At 35.6% G+C, this 22727-nt stretch overlaps 1 protein-coding gene across 1 annotated transcript in view; it reads left to right on the top strand.

Annotated features, from left to right (window-relative positions):
* CRPPA (CDP-L-ribitol pyrophosphorylase A) overlaps nt 1-22727 on the top strand; it is a 301401-nt gene that overhangs the window by 138778 nt on the left and 139896 nt on the right. The window contains exons 7-8 of the mRNA XM_047695505.1: nt 19865-19957; nt 20442-20534. Coding sequence (XP_047551461.1) covers nt 19865-19957; nt 20442-20534 — 186 coding nt within the window. The remainder of the gene's footprint in view (nt 1-19864; nt 19958-20441; nt 20535-22727) is intronic.

Here is a 22727-nt window from a genome sequence, read left to right as displayed (position 1 = left end):
GCCGAAGGCAGCGGCTTAACCCACTGAGCCACCCAGGCGCCCCAGCAGTATAGACATTTTAACAATAATAAAACACATCCTTAATTCTTACTGATGTTTCCAACTGAAATTAGAATTGGGAATGCAGACTTTTTTTTTTAAAAATGTGTTTTATGTCTGTCACTTCCTCTAGTGGTGAAATTTAGTGTTTTACATAATTTCAACATAACACATTTGCTTTATTTCATGCTAATTGATTCTTGAGAATAATGTAAGGTATTTTTTCCTCCACTGTCTTAAGGGTAGGTATATCCTGGTTAGGATGTACAATCAAATTAATGTGTTTTCCAGTCAATTTGAAATAGTACTTCTAATTGGTTATGATGCTATCTGGATACACAAAATTATTTGGCTTATTTTCAGACATTGCTTTTTTAAAAGAAATTTATTTTATAATTTTACATGAACTTTTATCAAAATCAAATATGTGAAGCAAATTATACTCAAAGAAGTCTAAGTTTTGTCATTGTCTTCTGTACCCTGTTGCTTCCCTCTTCTCTGGGTAATCAGTTTTTTTAAGTTTTATGGTTTATTTCTTATACTGTTTATGAGTTTCTGTATAATATGTATTTTTTTGCATTTATAAAGATTTTCCTCCTGTTTTCCTTTGATGGCGACCTTTATATAAGTATTCCTGTGAAATACCTTTGTCTTTTATTAACATTAATTTAAATTCTTTTGACTCTTGTCTAATCGATCTCCTGGGCAGTAAGGAAAATAACTAGTGTCATCTTCTTGTTACCTCTGCTTTTAGTATCTAATTTGAATTGGTGTCTTTTAATTAACTACCAAGTAACACTTGTAAAATGACAGCAAGCCTTTTTTATTTTCTCTTCCATTTATATATGATTACATACTATAATATTTCCCTCACAACCATTCTTTATTTTTAGATCTACAAGTAAATGTTTATTTTATTTTATTTTTTTTTAAGATTTTATTTATTTATTTGATAGGGAGGAGAGATCACAAATAGGCAGAGAGGCAGGCAGAGAGAGAGAGGGAAGCAGGCTCCCCGCTGAGCAGAGAGCCCCATGTGGGGCTCAATCCCAGGACCCTGAGATCATGACCTGACCCAAAGGTAGAAGCTTAACCCACGGAGCCACCCAGTCACCCTGTAAATGTTTATTTTTAAGAAGACTTAACATTGGTACTTTGCAGATTATTTTGGTTCTCTGAAACTATGCTTTAGGAGATTTCTTAGGGAGAGTTCCTTGACACAGTATTCCAAGTTCTTGCATGTGAATAAAATTATTCTGTGGTTAAAAGAGTAGAAGTTGATTTTGGCTTAATGAAAATATTGGTTCAAAACTTTCTCCCTGAGCATCTTAAATATGGTTCTCCATTGTCTTCTATCATGAGGTGTTTGGATCAAGTGTGGTTAAAATCTGGCCTCTGCCTGGATGCTCAATGAAATATTTTTTCTTTGAAGTCCAATTTTACTAGAATTTTCTTACTGTTGGCCCTTTTGGGTTAATATTACTATGTATACAATGTGTTCTTTTACAGTAAACGTTCATGTCTTTTTATTTCATGAAATTGTGATGGCATTATTATTTTAGTATTTTTTTCATTCTGTTACTTTAGTTTTCTTTTTTTTTTACATTCTTATTTATTTGCCTATCTTTATAGCTATACTTTCTCTTGGTTTTTAAAAATTTTTTTCATCTAAGATTTTCATACTTTAAATTTTATATTTCTCTTGAGGTGTTAGCTGTGATACTTACTTTCTTCTATGTTCTTCCTAATTTACCCTTCACTTCTGAAACAGTATTTTCTCATTTTCCAAGTTTCTTGTTTTAATTACCTTGTTTCTGATTTATTCCAATTCTGACTTCTGTAGTTCGTTCATTTTGTTTTAGCTTATTAAGTGTTGGGTTGTGGCTTTCACTTGTTTTGTGAATGTATTTCTGATGTGTGTGTATTGCCTGTAGGGACATTATTTGACGCCTCATTCATTCATTCATTTGAGAGAGAGTGCAAGCCTGCAAGAGCTGGAGGGAGGGGCATAGGGGAAGAGAGAATTTTAAGCAGACCCCATGGACAGTACTGAGCCTGATGTGGGGCTCAATCTCACAACCCTCAAACCCTGAGGTCATGATTTAAGCGGAAATTGAGAGTCAGATGCTTAACTGACTAAGCCACCCAGCTGCTCTATTTTATTTCTTATGAGATTTGAGGTCCTCTCTACTTGCTACCTTTTAAGTAAGAAAGATTTTTATCTAGTTTTAGGAGGAAAGGATGGGTCAGAATAAATTTTATATCTCAATGGCATATGTTTCTTATTCACTTGTTCAGGAAAAGATGGAGGAAATGGCCAGGCTCTTGATGAGCTTCCATCTCTCTTACCTTTCTTCTTAACTTGGACCTTCTCTTTGACTTCTAATGCATCTCTGTCAATTTAGACATTTTGGGCTGATGCTTTGACTCAGAAAGTGCTTTTTTAGTTTGGGCTCAGACTCCCAATAATCCCCAACATAGTGAGAACCTTCATGTGGCTCCTTTGTTTTCAACTTTGAACTGGAGATTAGATGGCCTCTTTTGAGTTTTTCTGTTCTTTCCAGAATGGCCTGGTAAGCTATCCAGAGAGTACCTGATGATGGTTTTGTATTACTTTCTTTGGACTCCTTCTTCCCCCCTCCTCTTTGGTGGGGGTCTTTATAGTTGCTGGCAGTTTATCCCTACCCACTAATACTGTTTTGTGGTAAATAATAACTACAGGTTTTGGGTTTTGAAGTTTTTTCTTGTACTGTCTGTTTTTATGGAGAGATATGTAGAGACTTGAAAATTAGAGCAACTCTTTCCAGAATCTTCTTCCCTTTATTCTTTATGTGTGCTCTGCTTATTACTTCTAATTTCCAAGCACTTAAGTTTATCTCCAAATTTCAAGTATTTAATTGATCCATAAGTATGCATGATAACTTTAGAACTTTAAAAAATTAGGCTTGATTTGGAGTTAGGGATTTCATTCATATAATAAAGCCAAGATGTACGTGGTTGTTAAAAAGAAAGAAGTACCACCGATGGGGTGCTTAGGTGGCAGTCTGTTAAATGTGGGAATCTTGGTTTCGCTCAGGTCATGATTTCATGGGTGGTGAGATTGAGTCCTGCTTGAGTTCCACGCTCAGCATGGAGTTTGCTTGAGATTCTCTCTCCCTCTCCTTCTGTCCATCCTGCTTGTGCAAGCTCTGTGGGCACACTCAGTCTCTCTAAAATATTTAAAATACTTAATATATCTTTTTTAATTTATTTTTTACTTTTTAAAGATTTTATTCATTTTTTGATAGAGATCACAAGTAGGTAGAGAGGCAGGCAGAGAGAGAGGAGGAAGCAGGTTCCACGCTGAACAGAGAGCCCGATGCGGGGCTCGATCCCAGGACCCTGGGACCATGACCTGAGCCGAAGGCAGAGGCTTTAACCCACTGAGCCATCCAGGCACCCCGTAAAATACTTAAATAAATCTTAAACAACAGGTGTTTCTCAAGCCCTCTTAATTGTAATATACTCCTTTGAGGAGATATTTTGGACTTTTGTTAAACTAAAAGTTACTGTAGAACTTATAAAGAAGAATTTTGTGTGTCCTGTAAACTTAGAGAATCTTGGTTGACTTGGAAGGGGATGTCATTCATTAACTGCAAAGTCTCTCCTGGCTTCTAAATTTGCCTAAAAACTGTTAAACCACAGAAGGACTTAACAAAATGTTTTTTCTCAAACAGCCACAACACTAACAATTAGAGTGCCTTTTATGTGCCAAAGACTATGCTATGTACCTTAATCCTTTAAATTCATTTATTATTATTTCTACTAAATATTCTTCTAAGAAAGGTAAAATATAAGAACTAAAAAACCCCAGATGCTTAACAGGGTTTATTCCTAACACCAGGAAGAAGTCCCCTTATAAGGAATAGCTTAGTTTTATATATTTTTCTCTCCCATAAGGGAAATATATATCTTGTGTCATTGTTCAGCCCATAACTTACAGGCAAACACAAAGCACCCCATTTTCTAACATCTTTATCTCCCAGAGTGCTTTTGTCTCATTCTGAAATGAACGTAGAAAAAAAGCTTAAGTCATCAGTATTGAAATCAAGGAAACTATTGGGCAGATCAGTGGGGTGTGGATCTGCTCGGTACACATTGGGAGGATTATCTCATTGGCATGAAAAGAAGAAATGATTCTCATTGAAACTAAAGGAAGAGATTGGGTCTGTGTGTTAAAATTATTTGTCCTAAATTTTTGAAACCTACCTTAGGAAATCTAAATTCTAAAATGATACACAACAAATACATGAAAGGGGTTGGTTTAAAAAATAAAATAAGGGGACGCCTGGGTGGCTTAGTTGGTTGGTCGACTGCCTTTGGCTCAGGTCATGATCCCGGAGTCCCGGGATCAAGTCCCGCATCAGGCTCCCAGCTCCATGGGGAGTCTGCTTCTCCCTCTGACCTTCTCCTTGCTCATGCTCTCTCTCACTGTCTCTCTCTCAAATAAATAAATAAAATCTTAAAAAATAATAAAATAAAATAAAATAAGGAACTAAGTAAGGACACCCTTCCCACCCTCCATACACATGAACATTTCACTCATACTTGAATTTCAAGGCTTTATTATCAGGATTGTTATATTTCTTGGATTTCTTAAGGAGTTTGAAATATTTCATGGACCCTACCTACTTTAGATCTCGAGCTCTCCAGATGTACATGAGATAGTAGTGGAAGAGTCCATTATCATTGTTTTCTAACTCAACAAATGTTGAAAAATAGTTTATGATACATACTGTGCTGAGTAGTAAGGGATTGATAAGTAAGGGATTAATAAGAATGTGGTCATTCTTCATTATTCCTTAATTCCCTAATTTACTTCCCAAATAATACATGCCTGTTAAGATTTAGTCACTGGATATAGGGAGTTGAACTAAACAAGTATGGTTCCTTCAAGGACATACTCTTGAGTTGGGGATAACATAGAAAATGAATACAAAAAGATGTTTAGTTACTAATGGTGATAACTATTCTAAGCAAAAAGTGAAGTATGCAACATGAGAGAGAGCCCAAGAAAATCATTTAGATTGCAGGAGGAGGGCGGTGAGCTAGAATCTCTTGGCAGATGGGACATTTAGTTAAACCTCTAAGTGTAATCAGGAGTTAGCTAAAAGAAGTCGTGAAAGGCATTCAGAGAGCTTTGCTGAGTGGGATGAAAGAAGACTCGTAAGGTTGAAGGTGGAGGTCAGAGTTGGCATGTGGGGATGGGCTCTGTGAAGGTTACCACCACCGCCAGTGCTGCTGCTGTTGTTACTGACGTTTTGTCCTAAGAGCAAAATGAACTGTTGGAAAGCTTGAAATGACATAAACCAGTTATATCTGTAAGAAGATTATATTGACTATTGCTTCTTAAAGTAAAATTCTGTAGAAGACGACATGTAGTATTTTATGTTTTCTTACATCACGTTTACCCCTACAAGCCCAGGGCTCTTCAACCCATTTTTCATTCATATAAGAAAAGAAATGAGGTTCTTAAAAAAAGGTGCTTATCTTATTTTTGGAACAAACAGGATCTATAGGAGATTTGCTTGTATTTGCTTATCCCCTCCTTCCTATTTCTTGGAGCACATAATTACTGTTCTGTGCAACCACCAATAACTAGCAGAATACGACTGAGACACATTTGTTTTCCTGGGTCTAAGGCATCCTTTGGTTTTGTTGAGGCTGTCTGTGATACCTAGTTTTATTTTGCCTAATGCCCTCAAGTTTGCGTCCAGTGAATATATGGATCTGAGCTTTTTCTTACAAACCTAACTAGACTCAGTGTATGGCATACTAGTTAAACAAAACATCAAAAATAGCAAATGAGTTAGAAGGGCAGAAATTAAAGAAACAGAACAAATTAAGTCATTGCAACGTGTTAAGACTCATTGAAAGTGGGGTTATTTTATGCTGATTTTGACATATAACACAATATTTTGTTTAAAGATAAAGGATTTATTCATTTTTTGAAGACGAACACAGTGAAGTACAGTGAAATAACACTGTAAACACTACTGTGGGACCTCTGACTGAACAATACCGACACAATTAATTCAGTTAGAGTATGTGGTTTTGGTATATATGCGAGACTACAGAAACTAGTTGAAGACCATCCAATTACTTTGTTTGAGTTTATTTGGGATGTTAGCCAGATTTCCTGATCAGTTTTCCAGAGGTTAAAAAAAAAAAAAGTTCGAAATTATTGGACCACCTAGTTGCTTGGGATGGTATTAATTATATTCACTCTGTATTGAATAAAATTAGCAGTTTATAATTGCAACTGCTTGTCATAGTTTTAGAGTCATTATTAATGAGGGAGTAAGTATAATCCTCCTTAAATACCACTTTGTGTAATTTATATGCATATCTATGTCTTTTGTCTTTGTGTATGTTTTTGAGTCACAGGCACATAATGAAATATTACCCTTTCTCAAGGAACCAGATGGTTAATTTGGAAAAATGCTTTTCTGCATCCTTGTCCATTTAAGAATGAGGTCATTGCTCATAAGTTCTAGACAACTGTTATGCTGAGTTAAAAACAAATCAAAACAATACCCAACATTTACTTTGGGGCATATATTGGTAAAAAATCAGCTCTTCTAATTTGGGAAATTGATTTTACATACATACATGGTAAACATGTTTAGAAGGAAAGTCTTTATAAATATCTGAAAAAATTGTTGTTTGGGAAAAAAATGGAGTGTAGGTTATAGCTTCTATACTTCATCCGTTGATATTGATGAATATGTACTTACTAGTTTTCTTAGGCTATTTAAAGTGAGATCAAATTTTAGAGCTTATTTATTGTGATTTCACTTCACTTTGATTTTTTTTGGTTCCAAATATAGGATACATGTTTTTAAAATGTCATTTTATACTTTGAATTACTGTGTCTCCCCTAATTAGCTTGGAGATGAATTTCATTTCAACTATTTGCTTGCAGTATAAGTCTACTTTGTAATACCATGAAGTAGTTTATTCTATTGTTCTGGTGGCTTTAGTTAAATAATGGCTCTGGGGTTTTTGTTGTTAGAGGGAAAATGAACCAAATATATCCATTTGAGCTTGTGGTCCTAATAAATTATCCATGGCATCTTATTTCCAAAGCCTGGAAGTACTTGCCTGCTTAAGTTCAAATCTCTTTTTCTCTTGGATAGATATTATATCCTTTCAGTGACTGTTCATTGCCTGAGAGTTAAAGTCGATACAACTTGGCCAGTTATTTGATCTCTTTCACAGTCGGTACTGAACCTTTACTTGTTATGTTCTCTCCATTGTAGTGAAACATATTATCTTGCTCATGCCTTGAAATTCTGTCATTTTCTGTCCTTTTCACTCAGCATTCTGTTTAATTATATTGCCATCCCTACTAGTCTGCTTCAGATTTCATTTGAGGCTCAGTTTAATATAAGTCTTTTCATGAAGTTGTCCCCATTTTTCTGGTTCTTGGACTTCTTAAACTACTCATCAGCAGTGGTGTCACTGTGCATGTTCTGCCTTTTATTGTTATATTCTTATACCCATCTCTTTCACCATTTCTTTTATCACTGATCCTTGCACAAAGCTGTGTATATGGTGAGAACCAGATACATAGTTGTGGTTAATGGTGATAGGATGATGAACAAGCAAGCTTCGGGTAAACTTTTCCACCTGGACGTCAGCCAAATACATTTCTGGAGATAAAAAGGTAGCCGCTGGGCATCCATCAATCACGTGAACCGTTGAGAGGAGTTTAGAACATAATGTACACCCAAGAAATTCTAATTGATTGCCCAGTCAGAAGACAACTATTTTCACAAAAGGAGGGAAGGGAAGGGCAAAGAGCAGATGTTGGAGAGGTGAGATGAACTGGAGTCAGCAACAGTGTTGAAGTTGGTGTCCAGTGGCCTTCTGACAGGAAAGAAGAGAGACAGAGCAAGTGAGTGATGAGGAAATGAGATGTGCAGAGGCGCCTCTGAAGTGGGGTGAAGAAATAGGTCCATAAGCAACACTTTAAGGTTTGTTTTTTACAGTAGAAAATAGGAATCTAGTCAGGATACGAATCTACCTTTCTTTATTATCTGGGCCTATAGGGCTTAAAAATATCCTGAAATGTACATGTGTTCACACACTTCTGAAATAAATCACACAATCATGTTTTATTTACTTTTGCCTAAAAAGTAATTTATCTTTAATATTATAAAAGCATTTTGGACCTATACACTAAATAATGTATATTCAGTAGGTTACTATTATGCAACTTATAATGAAAAGTTGTATGAGACAGAAATTTTATTTTCTACATAAATATAGGAATTACACATCTCAGTAGAGAGAAAAATACAATAATGAAAAATTTTTGGCTTTACTATGTAGGATTTGAAAAATTACAATGGTACCATTTGGATTGTACAAGTGTTGGGATGGTATTAAGTATTCCCTAAAAGTTAATCAAGTGGAGAGTTCCTCTGTGATAGAAGAGCAGGTGAATTCACTAATCTGCTTATACATAATTGTAGCTGATTATGATTTCTTAAGGTGTACTTCATATCTAATTTAAAATTAAATAAAATGGAAAAGCAAGGTACAGAGCTGCAAATCTCGTTTAAATATATACCTCCTCTTTTTACTCATTTTGAATATACACCTGACACATTAGTGGTTTAAAATTATTAAAACACTTGCTAAAAATAAATTTTAGTATTCCCTTGTAAAAAGAATGACAATATTAAAGCCTTAAAGTTGCTAGAATATTACTGCTTTTGGTATCACTTACTGATTCTCAAGTAAGTGCTGAGTACCCAAAACTAGATTTCTCCATCTAATGTGGGATTTTGCAGTAGCTATGCTTTTGACTTAGTTGTATAGATAATTTTTTTTCTATCTTGGAGGTTGCGTCATAGAATATGAGATAACATCCCTGTCCTCTATCCACTAGGTGCCAGTAGTACTTTCCTATCCTACATGTGACAATTGAAAATGTGTCCTGACATTGCTGACTTTTCTTGAGGAAGGGCAGTTAATATAACCTGTTAGGTTTCATAAGTGCTCAAATTTTACAGTGGGTTGGGAGTAAAGTCATAGGTATTGTATTTGTAATTTCTAATGAGTGTATAGTTACATGTAATAAACTATAGTTTTCAGTAGACTATTTAAATCATCTATAAAATTGACTTGAAATTTTTGTTGGTGTTGATTCTCATTAATTTAAATCCATATTTTGACTAGAATATAGCTTGTACATACTTCATTAGTGCATAATTATATAGGAATTGGGCTCTAATTATACTTCTGTACACATCTGGACAGTGTCTATGTTACTTAGAAAAAGTTAAAATTTTGTAAGAGTGAATTAGATTGTGCTATGAATTTGGTTAAGAATTTGGAAAAAAACAGTTGAAGTAATTCTTTAAATTTACTCATGTATACTTGTCATACTGATTAAATCAAGATATGGGTAATTTCTTTTAAAAGTATGGAAATGCAATGGCTTCAGTAGAGTCAGAGTTAAAATTATCTTCTGATAACTGTATGGAAGCACACTCTTGAGTATATCTACTGAAAATGAGAGTAGGCTTTTAAATTAAAGTGGGTTCAAGTTCTCTAACCTCTGGATAGTTCAAAGTGGGTTCCACAAACCAGTTTTAGCAGTATCAGCTGGAAGCTATCTAGAAATGCAGATTCTTAGAACCCCAACACACATCTACTGGAATAAAAATCTCTATTTCTAACAAGATTCCTAGGGATTCTTATGCATATTGAAATTGGAGAAACACAAGTCTAAACTTGATTTCATCTTTCCGGTATGAGGTAAGCTCCGTAAGGATAGAAACTTTGTTTTGTTCATTGCCAAGCTGTCCATGTACAATCCATGGTCTAGCTCAGAGCCCTCAATAAATACTTAATGGTTGAATGACTGAAATGCTAATCCGTCAGTGGATAGGATACCGTCTTCTTACCTTTTTTTTTTTTTTTTTTTTTTAATTAACAGAGATTTGTTTAGTCATCTTGCCAGTGCTTAGCTTCCAAATGTTTTATGGATTATCAGGAAAAAATAAAAAAGGTCATATTACTGCACATACCTTTTTAACGTATTTTTTTGTCATTTACAAAATGACAGAATGGGTAATACAGAATATGCCTGCCAAAGAATACTTACAAGTGAAAGGCAGTAATTTCTCATTTACTGCAAAATTGTCCATTAGTTATATAAAGCATAACATTCTGTAGTGAAGCTCAATGGGAAGAGAAGCTTGAGCAGATGTGCTTTTGGTAGCTTTACCTTTTTTATAGAAACAGTTTCCAGCTTTGGATGTATAATTTGTATGATGAAATGGGAACCTTGAATTTGTTGTGATAGTGCTCAGGTTTGTAAGGGTAGAGGTCTGTATACTCTATCCCACAACCTTTGTAGTTTTGCATTAGAACCATAATGGCCTTCAAAGGAATTTTAACACAGGGGGATATATAAAGGTGGACTTTTTTTTTAAAGGTTTTATTATCACAATAATCACTTCTGCTACCATTGCCAGCTACTCGGTATGTATTGAATGTAGTGGTTCAGATACCCGTGATTCTTTTCCAGGATAAAGTCTAATAACCAGCTTTGGAGGAACTTTCTTCCAGATGTCCTTCCCTGTCCAGGACCCAGAAAAATGATCTGAGTTAGAAGATTGTGTATGGCAGCAATTCAAATTCTTAGTATTCTGGACTTTGTCCAGATGAGGTGTTTCCTTGAGCTGACTTTGGAATCTATAGTATCATTTCTCTTTGAGGTCTTTTGACTTTCATGATGAGGTAATAGTCACCTGGAGTGAACGGACACCCAGTGTATTGTGGAGGTGAAGGAAATGGCCCTGGGGATCCAAAAGACCTTAGTCGGAGTACTACCCCTTACTGGTTGTATGATCTCAGACAGGTTATTTAAACTTTAGTGCCTCAGTTTTCTTAACACAACCGGAGGATAATAACAATGTTAAGTGTGTGTGCTTTGAGATTTCAATAAGATAATTATTTAAAGTATTTAGTGTCGATTCTTAAAAGGGAAAAAATCTCTAATGTAAGGTGTAAAATGCCAAGGGGTAATGGAGGTATGGTGATGTGTTAAGGTGCTATTTAAAAGTGGGAGTTAAATGAGAAGTGAGCGGAATAATTATAACAGACATTAAATATAGCTCTATGTGCAGAGATGGTTATTTGTGCTTTAAATATAGCCAAGCAAACAAAGATGAATGACAGGACAGCACTCACACTAGACTTCATACTTTTGTAACAGTGATTATTGGGGGAAGTCCCTGGACTCAGGAATAGAGGCAGTGACCATTGCATTAGTGGAGCACTACAGAAGGACCTTAGGGGCTAATGTTAAACTTCAATCTGCATGCACTGTGGCTTTTAAGCTGTATAAGCAAGGGAGTACCAGCCATTCCCCTGATGTGATACGGTCCTGGGAGCCAACATAATTGTGACATGGCAGAACCTTGGTTCTAATAGTGTTCTGTCTGCCCAGCATTTAGGACTAAGGGAAGGTCAAGACTTTGTTTGGTATATCTAGCAGGCTAGGGTCGGAGTCTTTGGTGGCAGCTTGTGAGCTAGCAGGCTCCTGGTATGGTGTAGCAGCTCACTGTTCATGTTTGGAAGTCTGTAGTTTACATAATATGGCAGAATGGTTATCTGATGATATTGCCTTGAAGCTTTTTCCTCTAAAGCTTCCCAGGAAGCTCACCTATAGTGAAGAAGTTGTGGAAAAGTTAATCCTTATATATTAATTTTTTTAATCAATTCTGAAGAGTTTATTTTACTGATGAGTAAACTGAGCCACAGGGCTTAAGAAGTTCACCCAGAGTCACACAGAAAGCTGGTTGCAGGGTGCCTGGGAGGCTCAGTGGGTTAAGCCTCTACCTTTGGCTCAGGTCATGATCTCAGGGTCCTGGGATCGAGTTCCACATCAGGCTCTCTGCTCAGCAGGGAGTCGGCTTCCCCCTCTCTCTCTGCCTGCCTCTCTGCCTACTTGTGATCTCCGTCAAATAAATAAAATCTTAAAAAGAAAAGAAACATGGTTGCAAAGCCAGATTCAGAGCCAGAGAGCTTGGCTCCAAAGACCATGTTCTTAACTATAAAAAGAGTTTTAATGCTGAATCTTAAAAAAATTAAAAATAGTAAATGCTCAGTGTTAGGTGGACAAAACCTCCACAAAAGCCTAAAAATAACCATGAAGTAAAGGTTAATTGGCATTTCAAAAGTAGAAAATAATAAATGCTTATTAAAGGAGTTTCTCAGGTGAAAATTACTAAAAATGGAGAAGAGGATCTGGGCTGTTAGCTTCTGAAGGTCCAGGCACAACATTCGCACACTAGAGATAAACACATGGAATGATGAACTGATGGCCCAGTCTCAACAGTCACAGACAGCAGAAGATGCCTTTCAAAAATGTTCATTGTTTGGGGCACCTGGGTGGCTCAGTGGGTTAAGCCTCTGCTGTCGGCTCAGGTCATGATCTCAGGGTCCTGGGATCGAGCCCCACATCAGGCTCTCTGGTCAGCAAGGAGCCTGCTTCCCCCTCTCTCTCTGTCTGCCTCTCTGCCTACCTGTGATCTCTCTCTCTGTCAAATAAATAAAATCTTTTAAAAAAAAATGTGCATTGGCAGTGGTGCCTGGGTGGCTCAGTTCTTAAGCATCTGCCTTCTGCTTAGGTCATGATCCCAGGGTCCTGGAATCCCGCACCACATCGGGCTCCCTGCTCTGCAGGGAGCCTGCTTCTCCCTCTCCCATTCCCTCTGGTTGTATTCCCTGTCTCACTGTGTCTCTCTCTGTCAAATGAATGAATAAAATCTTTAAAAAGAAATGTGAATTGGTAGTATAGAAAGATACTTTTTCCTTGGCTTGAGGTAGAATTGACAAAAATTATATATATATACATTAAGACGTACATACACACTTTGAAATGATTACCAGGGTCAAAGTAGTTGACATATCTATCACTTCATGTAATTACTGTTTTTTTGTGTTTTATTTATTTTTGGCGGTGTTGTCAGAATTTAAGATCTATCCTCTTAGTAAATTTCAGGTATACAATAAGATATTATTAAGTATGGTCAACATGCTATACATTAGACCTCCAGAACTTAGTTACCTTGCATAACTGAAACTTTGTACCCTGAGACTGACATCTCTCCATTTCTTCCCCCACAGTCCTTGGTAACCACAAGACTTTTGTTATTATTGTCCACAGAGTGGAAAGTCTGTTTTCCTCTGATTTGCTCATTTTTACTCAAATTAGTGCCATTGCTTGGATGGGAGGTACGTGAGAAATTAATGGAATCAGATTCAGAGATAATCTAGCCAACATGTTCTTTGAAAAGAAGGTTGACTTTTCAGAAACAGTTTTTGGAACCTCTGACTCATGGGACTTGAACCAAAGTCTTTCTGCCTTAGTTAAGCTTTAACTCTTCTTGAAATGGAAAACATTTTTTGACAACCCATCTCCTTTTCTAATAGCCATGCTTTAAATAGAATTTTCAGTATGCAGATGGTTGTACATTTCATTAATAGTAAATCTTTTCTAAATTCTTATTTGTCATGATGGAAGGAAAGTACTTCATGTTTTTTTGTTTTTTGGTATACCTCTTTAATTTTACTGAACATACTGGAAGGTTGTTTTAAATTTTGTTTAAATGTTCTTTGAACCAAAATATTTACAGAACAAAGAGTTCTTCTAGCCAGCTAGATTGTTCCATTTGTTGTGTTTGAGTGTGGAAACATTAGGAATGACAGCATGAGATGATACCATAGAGCATTTTCATAAACAACTTAATAGCATTGTCTAATGTGGTCTTTGTTTATTAAAGGTGTCCAAGACTCCTTTGCTATATTTAGGTAAATCTCAGGGTTTTTTTGTTTGTTTTTAGGGTTTTTTGTTTGTTTGTTTGTTTTTTAAACTCAAACAAGGAAAATATTTTCTGGTTGGGAGAAAAGGAGTATGACCAAAAAAAAAAAAAAATTACACTTAACTGAAAACAATTCTTTAGAGTGTCAATTTCAGGAAGAAATCAATTGCAGTGTTTTTGTTTGTTTGTTAAAGGGGGTAAAAAGAAATGCTACTATTTAATACTTGTGTATGCATTTCTGTCTTAGTTTGTAGGCCCTAGATCATGACCCTTTTATTAACTGGTTATAATTCATGAAATAATAGTAGAAGAAATATATTTAATAACAACAAAAGTTAATATTTGCTGGGTACTGTGCCTGCATATATCTATATCTCATATATCTATATCTCTAACAGCTTATGTTTTATTTATTGCCTGTTAATTTAAGAAACAAAGCTTTAACAAGGAAACAAGTATATACTGAAGTCAGTATGGGCTGAAGCCATCACAGACAAGAAAGAGTCCAGTGTTTGTGATGATAGAAGACAGTGACTATAAAGAATATATTTTTTTTTGACATGTTGTGTTTAAGTAAAGTTGGATGGTTAAGATTTGAACAGAATAAAAGTAGATTATGGACGACTTTAAGAACAATTTTACAATTTGAGATTTAATCTAAACACAGGTATATATGTAATTTTATGTTCTTAAATGTTTTGCATTGAAAAAAAATGAAATGAAGCTCAGTTTTAGGAGTATTAATCTTAAAATACTCCAGACATTTATTGGACACTTTTTTTTTTTTTTTTTGAGAATGTGTAAGATGCAAGTGCTATAGACTGAATGTGTTCTCCCCCACAATTTAAATGTTGCAATACTTATCCCAGTGTGGTGGTGTTAGGGGGTGGGGCCTTTGGGAGATGATTCTGTCATGAGGGTGGAGTCTTCACGAAAGCATTAGTTCTCTTACAAAAGAGACCCCAAGAGCTCCCTTGCTTCTACCATCCTGTAATGACACAGCAGGAAAAACTGTTGTATTTGAATCACAAAGCGGGTCCCTGAATCTGCAGGAACCTTGATCTGGCTCATCTTTTAAACCCCACCCATGGATCTGCAAGACATTGGAATAGGGCAATGATGATTATCCAGACAATTCTTAAGTTATAATTGAAGGAAGAGCACATTGACACTGAAATCAAGGTCAGGAAAAAGAGAAAATCCCTTAAATCTTTGTGATACAGCAGCAGAGGCAGGGAAAATTTTCAGTGTCTACGATGTTTTAACTGTGCAACTTGTGAAAAAAAAATTACGGAACTGCACAATTCATACTAAAAAAGAATTGCAGCACATGCCAGTCAGATTTTAAAAATATGAAAGAAACATCAAGGCTTTCCTTACCCAGAAAATATTCTCATACCTTTAGTTCTGTAGAATTCGGTAAAAATTTGAATTCAAGAAGGTTAAAAACAAAATTCAAAGATGGTATTGAAAGAGATTAATACAGTTCTCAGAGGAAATAAAATTAAGACTAGAGCAACACTCTTTTAGAACTATTTAGCAGATGAGAATTAGAATATAACTGATATGAGGTTATCATCATAGTGGGAAACTTGAGATAATTACAGAGTGCTCTAAGTAGAAATTAAAGAGAATAGATGTGAATGGTGCTAACGGCATCCAACATATGGATAATGCTTATTTTCTAAACTAGAAGAATATTTCCTTGAAATGACTGATTTTGTAATACCAAATGGACATAGCCTGGGAAAAATTTAGAAATAACAACTGCTGGGGCGCCTGGGTGGCTCAGTGGGTTAAGCTGCTGCCTTCGGCTCAGGTCATGATCCCAGGGTCCTGGGATCGAGTCCCGCGTTGGGCTTGCTGCTCAGCAGGAAGCCTGCTTCCCTTCCTCTCTCTCTGCCTGCCTCTCTGCCTACTTGTGATCTCTCTCTGTCAAATAAATAAATAAAATCTTAAAAAAAAAAAAGAAATAACAACTGCTAAGTAAGCATGTGCTGATTTTGGTGAGGATTTTGAATTTCCTCATGAAGAGTTCTTCAGATAAGGACCTATGAGCAAAAACGCACAATCAAAACTTAAAAACTCTGCCTGACCTCTTGCATCTCCACAGTATTCACTATCCAAATACAGCGAAGCTGTGCCTATGAACTTCGGAGGGAATGCAAGTGGAATCTAAGAATATGACCATCTGCCAAATTGTCTGTTATCAAGATGATGAGAGGAATAATAAAATACAGTGTCTACATGTATTATTAAGAACTACTGATGTTGATATCGACCAGGTTACATAATGAATGGGGAACAAGTGAACTATAAATGGAATATAAGTTTCAGGATAGGACATGATGCTTGTGGATCATGGATCAGTGACTACAAACCTGTGAGGGGGTGAATGAACCAAACTTTTATTCCCAAACAGGCTCTTCTTTGAGTCTAAAGGCAAAAACTCAACGTAAAAATGTCAAAGTTTGATAAAAAATAAAACCAATTACACAAACTCCTTGAAGATAAAGTTAATCACATGAAGAAGTGAATTAAAACAAAGAACTTAGAAATGGAGAAATTTTGTATAAAAAGTGTTTTGGGGTATAGATATGTCTACATTGTGGGTATTACAGTTCTAGAATAGAATTTGAATCTCATAAATCTTGTCTGGGTAAAAACGATATGATTGACCAGAACCAGGCTTAAGGTGGAAGTTAAAATGTGCTATTTGTTTCCCTCTCATAGAAGGAGGTCAACAAATACTGACAAATGAAATGCATTGCTATTCAAAAAACCATGTCTTAGTCTTCTCCATGTTACCTTTTCTTAACATTTAGAAGCTTAGTTCTCTGGAAGTGAAAAATGATCTGAAGCTTAGCATCATCTTCGGGTTTACTCTATTCTTTTTTCATTCCTAACTAGTTTAAAAAAAGGCACAAAAGTCACCTCATTAGAATGTATTATTGCTTTTGTTTCTGCATCCTTTTGTCCTACTGCATATGTTAATATTGTGGGAATAGTGTTTATCTAACTGAAGTTATTAGGTAGGTAGTGGTATTTTTGGATTTTTTTTTTTTAAAGATTTTATTTATTTATTTGTCAGAGAGAGAGAGAGAGCAAGCACAGGCAGACAGAATGGCAGGCAGAGGCAGAGGGAGAAGCAGGCTCTCTGATGAGCAAGGAGCCCGATGTGGGACTCGATCCCAGGACGCTGGGATCATGATCTGAGCCGAAGGCAGCTGCTTAACCAACTGAGCCACCCAGGTGTCCCTGGATTTTTTTTTTTTTTTAAATCTTTTCCAAGTTGTTGGTTTTAAGAACACAGACGGTTTTTCTTGAAATGATTTTTTTCTTTAAAAAAATTTTCATAAGTTTAAAATACCTATTAAGTACTTGCTAATGGCAAAAACAGGATGTTTTTGTACTCAAGGGTCTCAACCCTGTCCTTAAGAATTTTCTCCATTTCAGGGACGCCTGGGTGGCTCAGTTGGTTAAGCGGCTGCCTTCGGCTCAGGTCATGATCCCAGCGTCTTGGGATCGAGTCCCACATTGGGCTCCTTGCTCCTCAGGGAGCCTGCTTCTCCCTCTGCCTCTGCCTGCCTCTCTGTCTACCTGTGCTCTCTCGCTCTCTCTCCCTCTGTCTCTGGCAAATAAATAAATAAATAAAAATCTTAAAAAAAAAATTAAAAAAAATAAAAGAATTTTCTCCATTTCAATACTCACAAAGCTAAATATCTCTCATGTTCTCATCCTAGACCTTATTTCTGTATATGCAAAATAATTTTTTAATTAATTCATTTTTTAAAATTCAAATTTCACTCATATTTGTTCAAGTTAATAACTGATGATATGATTGTCTTATTTCACATCTGTTAAGTCAAACTTGGCAGGATCTGAGGAATTATATGGTACTTGCATGCACACATTCTTGCTAATACCTTAAGTATTAGGGTAAGACCTTTTCTCTGTGGTCAGAGGAAAGACAATTTGTTACAGCAGTAGCATTAAGAAGCATAATGACAGTGTAGCAATGAATTTCCGAATTGCAGTTTCTACAGGGAAAAGTAGTTATAACTAGGTGCAGTCCCAATGGGGTGCATTAAAGAAGAATCTTGATATTGGGAAGCACTTGTAATTGAGGGACTGTGAGCAAATCAGCGCATCCTCCTGTTACAAAAGAGACATTGTCTTTATTATTCTGAAATGTCAAGCAGATCTGCCCCAAGGAGAAAGATGGCTCTACCTTTATTTTCTGGAACATAAGCAAATTTGCTCCAGGAAGAGATGTACCTATCTTTGCAAATCTGCCTGCTTTGCAAACATCTTTAAAAAGTCAATCTGGAGTAAATTAGCTATTAATGCCTTTGAAAATATTTGGGTATATGAGAAACCCCTTGCAAAATTGTCTCCCTGTAATATCTAGAAGATGCCATTCCTTGAACAAACTTAATGTTGCATAATGAAATCCAGTTTCTTCCATATTTTATTATCGATATATGGCTGATGCATATGAAACTATTTTGTTAATTTTTTTAATGTTCTCTCTGAACTTTGTACTCAATAAGAACTTTGTTTTTTTTTTTAAGATTTTATTTATTTGAGAGAGAGAGAGAGTGTGACAGAGAACACGAGGAGGGGAGGGAAAAACAGTCTCCCCATTGAGCAGGGAACCCCACTTGGGACTTGACTCCAGGACCCTGATTTCATGAGCTGAGCCGAAGGCAGATGCTTAATCGATTGAGCCACCCAGGTGCCCCTCAGTAAGAACTTTAAACTGAAAGAAAAGTCTTAAAATTCATGAGCCAACTAATTTCTAGCATTGCTAAGACCTCAAAATCTTTACTTCCCCTTCTCTAATACTATGTCAAAACTGCATAGAATTAGGATGAATCCTACTTACTATGTAATGCTCTTAAAAGTACAGGGTTTAATGTTTTACTAAGTGACAAGCTTTGTATTAGAATTGTAGATTTGAAAGAGTTGTAAGTGTAATGCCAGTGCTAACCATGGAAATGTGACTTTCTGGGGAATTACAATAGTATAGATAAAAAACATCCCTTGTTTAATAATTAAGTTTTATTAAATTTAATAAATAATAATTTAATAATTTTTTGTTCATATTGACATAAAAAAATGGAAGTTAATTAGAATATTGAGCTATATGGAATAAAAATGTTAGGAAAATTTTTCTTTTTTTAACGATCTTATTTGAGAGAGTGTGTGCAGGGGGGAAGGAGTGGGAGAAAAGGAGAAAGAATCTGACACAGACTCCCGCTGAGTGGGGAGCTCTTATGATGACTCTGTCTCACAACTCTGAGATCATCCCCTGAGCCAAAATCACAAGTTACCCAGGTGCCCCCAATTAGGGAAATTTTTGTAATATATGTGCTATTCTAATTCTAGTCTGGGACCACCTCTAATAATAATCTCTTCATCTCTTGCTATCATTGTCCTAGTTCAGGTCTTATTTCTCTGTCTTACGCTATAATAATTTCTTAACAGCTATTCCTGGTTCTAGTCTTTACAGGTTTAGTTACATCTATGTAACTGTAGAATTTAACATGTTTTCAGAATCATCCAACAACCCTTGTCTAACCAACCTTTTAATAATTATCCACCATGTTCTGCAATACATCCTTTGAATAAGAAAAAACAGTTACTTGGTTGTCCCTGCATATACCCTATACCTTTTTTAATTTAAAACTATTTCCTTTAGCTCTATCTGTGTTTACCAAAATAGTAATCATTAGTCATGGACTAGTTCAAATGCCTTTTTCTCGGTAGCTTCATAAACTTTTGCATGAATTATGTTGTTTTTATATATGATTCTTGGCTTTGTGTGTCTTTAGCAGTTTTGTGCTCATTTTTAACAGTCATTTCGGTTCTGGTTTGGTCTTCCTATCTAGTTTATAAACTCCTTTTTCTTCTTTCTTTTTTTTTTTCCCTCCTAGCATGTAGAAGTCACGTCTGGGGCTTTGTGTCCTGCGGGCAGAGATCTTAAGCAAATCATCTTACAGCAATGCTATAATTATGTTTGTGTGAATGTAAGTAGTGAATTTAAATGATTGAAAGCACTTGAGCCTCTGTATAAGTGTAATGTGGAAAATAATTTTTTCTTGATTCTTAATTATTTGATTTTAAGTTCTGATAGATGAGTTCTGTTATTCAGTATGTATTTGGAAGTTTTGTTTTTTAACTTTAGAAATGGAAAATAATGTTTTCTAACAAGCTAGAGAGGAGGGATAAGAGAAGAGGGTGACATTTCTTTAGACACCATTTTCAGTCACCTGGTATGAAGCAGGTAAGATGAAACATGTTTGAATTAATGAATAGTTCAAATTTTAATAGGTAGGACCTTATGGGTATCCTTTAAAGTTTTTCAAAAAGTGAAAACTAAGTTTGGTAAATGTTTTGGATGCTTATGTGAAAGTTCTCCATTTTTTTTCCCCTTTAATTTTTAATTATCCTTGGATTAACTTTTAAATCATTTAAGAACTTCTTTTCACTTTTATTTTTCCGGTCTTTCAGGTTTTGTCCTCTGATTTTGAGGAAACCCAGAGGTTACTGAACATGCTTGAAGAGAGTAATCTTTCCATTTTATATCCTGTTGTTGTTATTTCAGTAAGTAAATTAATGCAAATATTTAAAAAAATAAATTGAAGTTGACATATAGTGTAGTATTAGTTTCAGGAATAGAATTCAGTGATTCATTACTTATATATAATAACCAGTGCTCATCCCAACAAGTGCCCTTCTTAATCCCCATCACACATTTAGCGCATCCCCACCCACTTCCCTCCATGAACCCTCAGTTTGTTCTCTATAGTTGAGTCTTTATGGTTTGCTTCCCTCTCTTTTTTATTATCATATTTTATTTTTCCTTCCCTTCCCTTAAGTTATCTGTTTTGTTTCTTAAATTCCACACATGAATGAAATCATATGCTATTTGTCTTTCTCTGACTGACTTACTTTGCTTAGCATTATGCTTTCTTGATCCGTCCACATTGTTGCAAATGGCAAGAGTCATTTTTTTTTTTTTTTTAATTTGGTTGGGGAGAGCAGAGGGAGAGAGAGAATCTTAAATAGACTCTGTACCCAGTGTGGAACCCAATGTAGGGCCCAGTCTCACAACCCTGAGTTCATGACCTGAGCTAAAACCAAGTCAGATGCCTAACCACCTGAGCTACCCCTCGTTCTTTCTGATGGATAGTAACATTCCATGTATAAATATATCAAATTTTTTTCCCAATGCAGATTTAACTCTTCATACTTATGCTTCCTTCTTTGAAATTCAACTTTTATTTTTAACAAAATTTCATCCTTGAGGAAATTTATCCAAGCCTCAAAGAAATTCTTCTTTGTGGATTCTTGAGCTTACTTTATTGCTATGACCTCTATGACTGTGTTCCAGTTTTAAAACTGTTCTTCTTTTTATCACCTATTGTAACTCAACCTCTGTTCTTTGTATCTTTTCCATAAATATTTGAATTCAGTTTTCTGTTTATTCCTCTTGAGTTCTATTTTATGTATCCCAGTAAGTACCAGAATTTTTCTTTTCCTTTTCTGGTGTTCTGTATTAAACTAAGGAAAAAGACAGATAATTCTCTAGTTAAGGAGTAAATGTCTCCCAGCACTACTTTGAGGATAGGACTATTATAAGTCTGTATACTATAAACATTGTAAAATATTTACTTAAGATTGGAAAGTTGTTACTACTGCATGAGTAATATTTGTTCACCCGTTCTTTTCTCATTGAATATGGACTCATGTATGTAGACTTAGTATAGGAATATTAAACTTATTATTAAACTTCATAAGAAAATGTCATTAGAATACATCTAGAATCTGGATCCTTAGTATGAACTGAAGCATTAAAAAGGTAGAATAAGAAATTCTGCTTTCGGGGCACCTGGGTGGCTCAGTGGGTTAAAGCCTCTGCCTTCAGCTCGGGTCATGATCCTGGGGTCCTGGGATCGAGCCCCACATCAGTCTCTCCGCTCAGTGGGAAGCCTGCTTCCTCCTCTCTCTCTCTGCCTGCCTCTCTGCCTACGTGTGATCTCTGTCAAATAAATAAATAAAATCTTTAAAAAAAAATAAAAAAATGCTGCTTTCTTGGATTGACAGGCAAGTAAATATGTCTGGGTTTTTGAATTGTCCTGTAAATGATCATAAAAGGTATCATGCTATTGCTTTCTGATAGTACTTGCTCCCAAATGGCTAAAAGGACATATCAGTGTTCCTAGGACTTAAAATTGAGCAGAACCAGTCAAATATTCCCCAAAGTAGTAGTTGTGTACAAAATATTATTATTATTGCAAAATACGTAAAAGACTTAAACTTGGATATAAATATCTGGGGACATAATTTGCACATAATCGAGTGGAAAAAATACATACGTATATACATATAATGTCTGGGGGTGTAAGTGAACACTACATATGTGTGTAATTAGGAAGATGTAATAGGAAGCTCATAGACTATGGCGTGCCTACTTTGCTTTTATCTGAATTGATTTGCTCGAAGATTAAATCACACCATGGAAGGTTTTTTGTTTTAAGTTTTGTTTTTAATAAGGCTTTTGTTAACCAATTCTAAATTCTGAGAATGGTCAAAGAGTTTATTTGCTTCCCTAGACAGGTAGGTTTTATTTACCAGAAAACCTAAAATGACATAAAGGTCATGGAAAAAATACATTCATTTTTATTTTGGAGTTATGTGGTTCAGTAGTTATTGAACGCATGTATTGTAAATGTTTAAAAACCTATTTGTCCCTGGTGAGCTGTAGTACAGTGGTCTTTTTTTATCTGCAAGGGT

This window comes from Lutra lutra, chromosome 11 (genome assembly GCF_902655055.1).
Source record: "Lutra lutra chromosome 11, mLutLut1.2, whole genome shotgun sequence".
Taxonomy (NCBI): Eukaryota; Metazoa; Chordata; class Mammalia; order Carnivora; family Mustelidae; genus Lutra; species Lutra lutra.
This window is presented reverse-complemented; position numbering and strand designations above follow the sequence as displayed.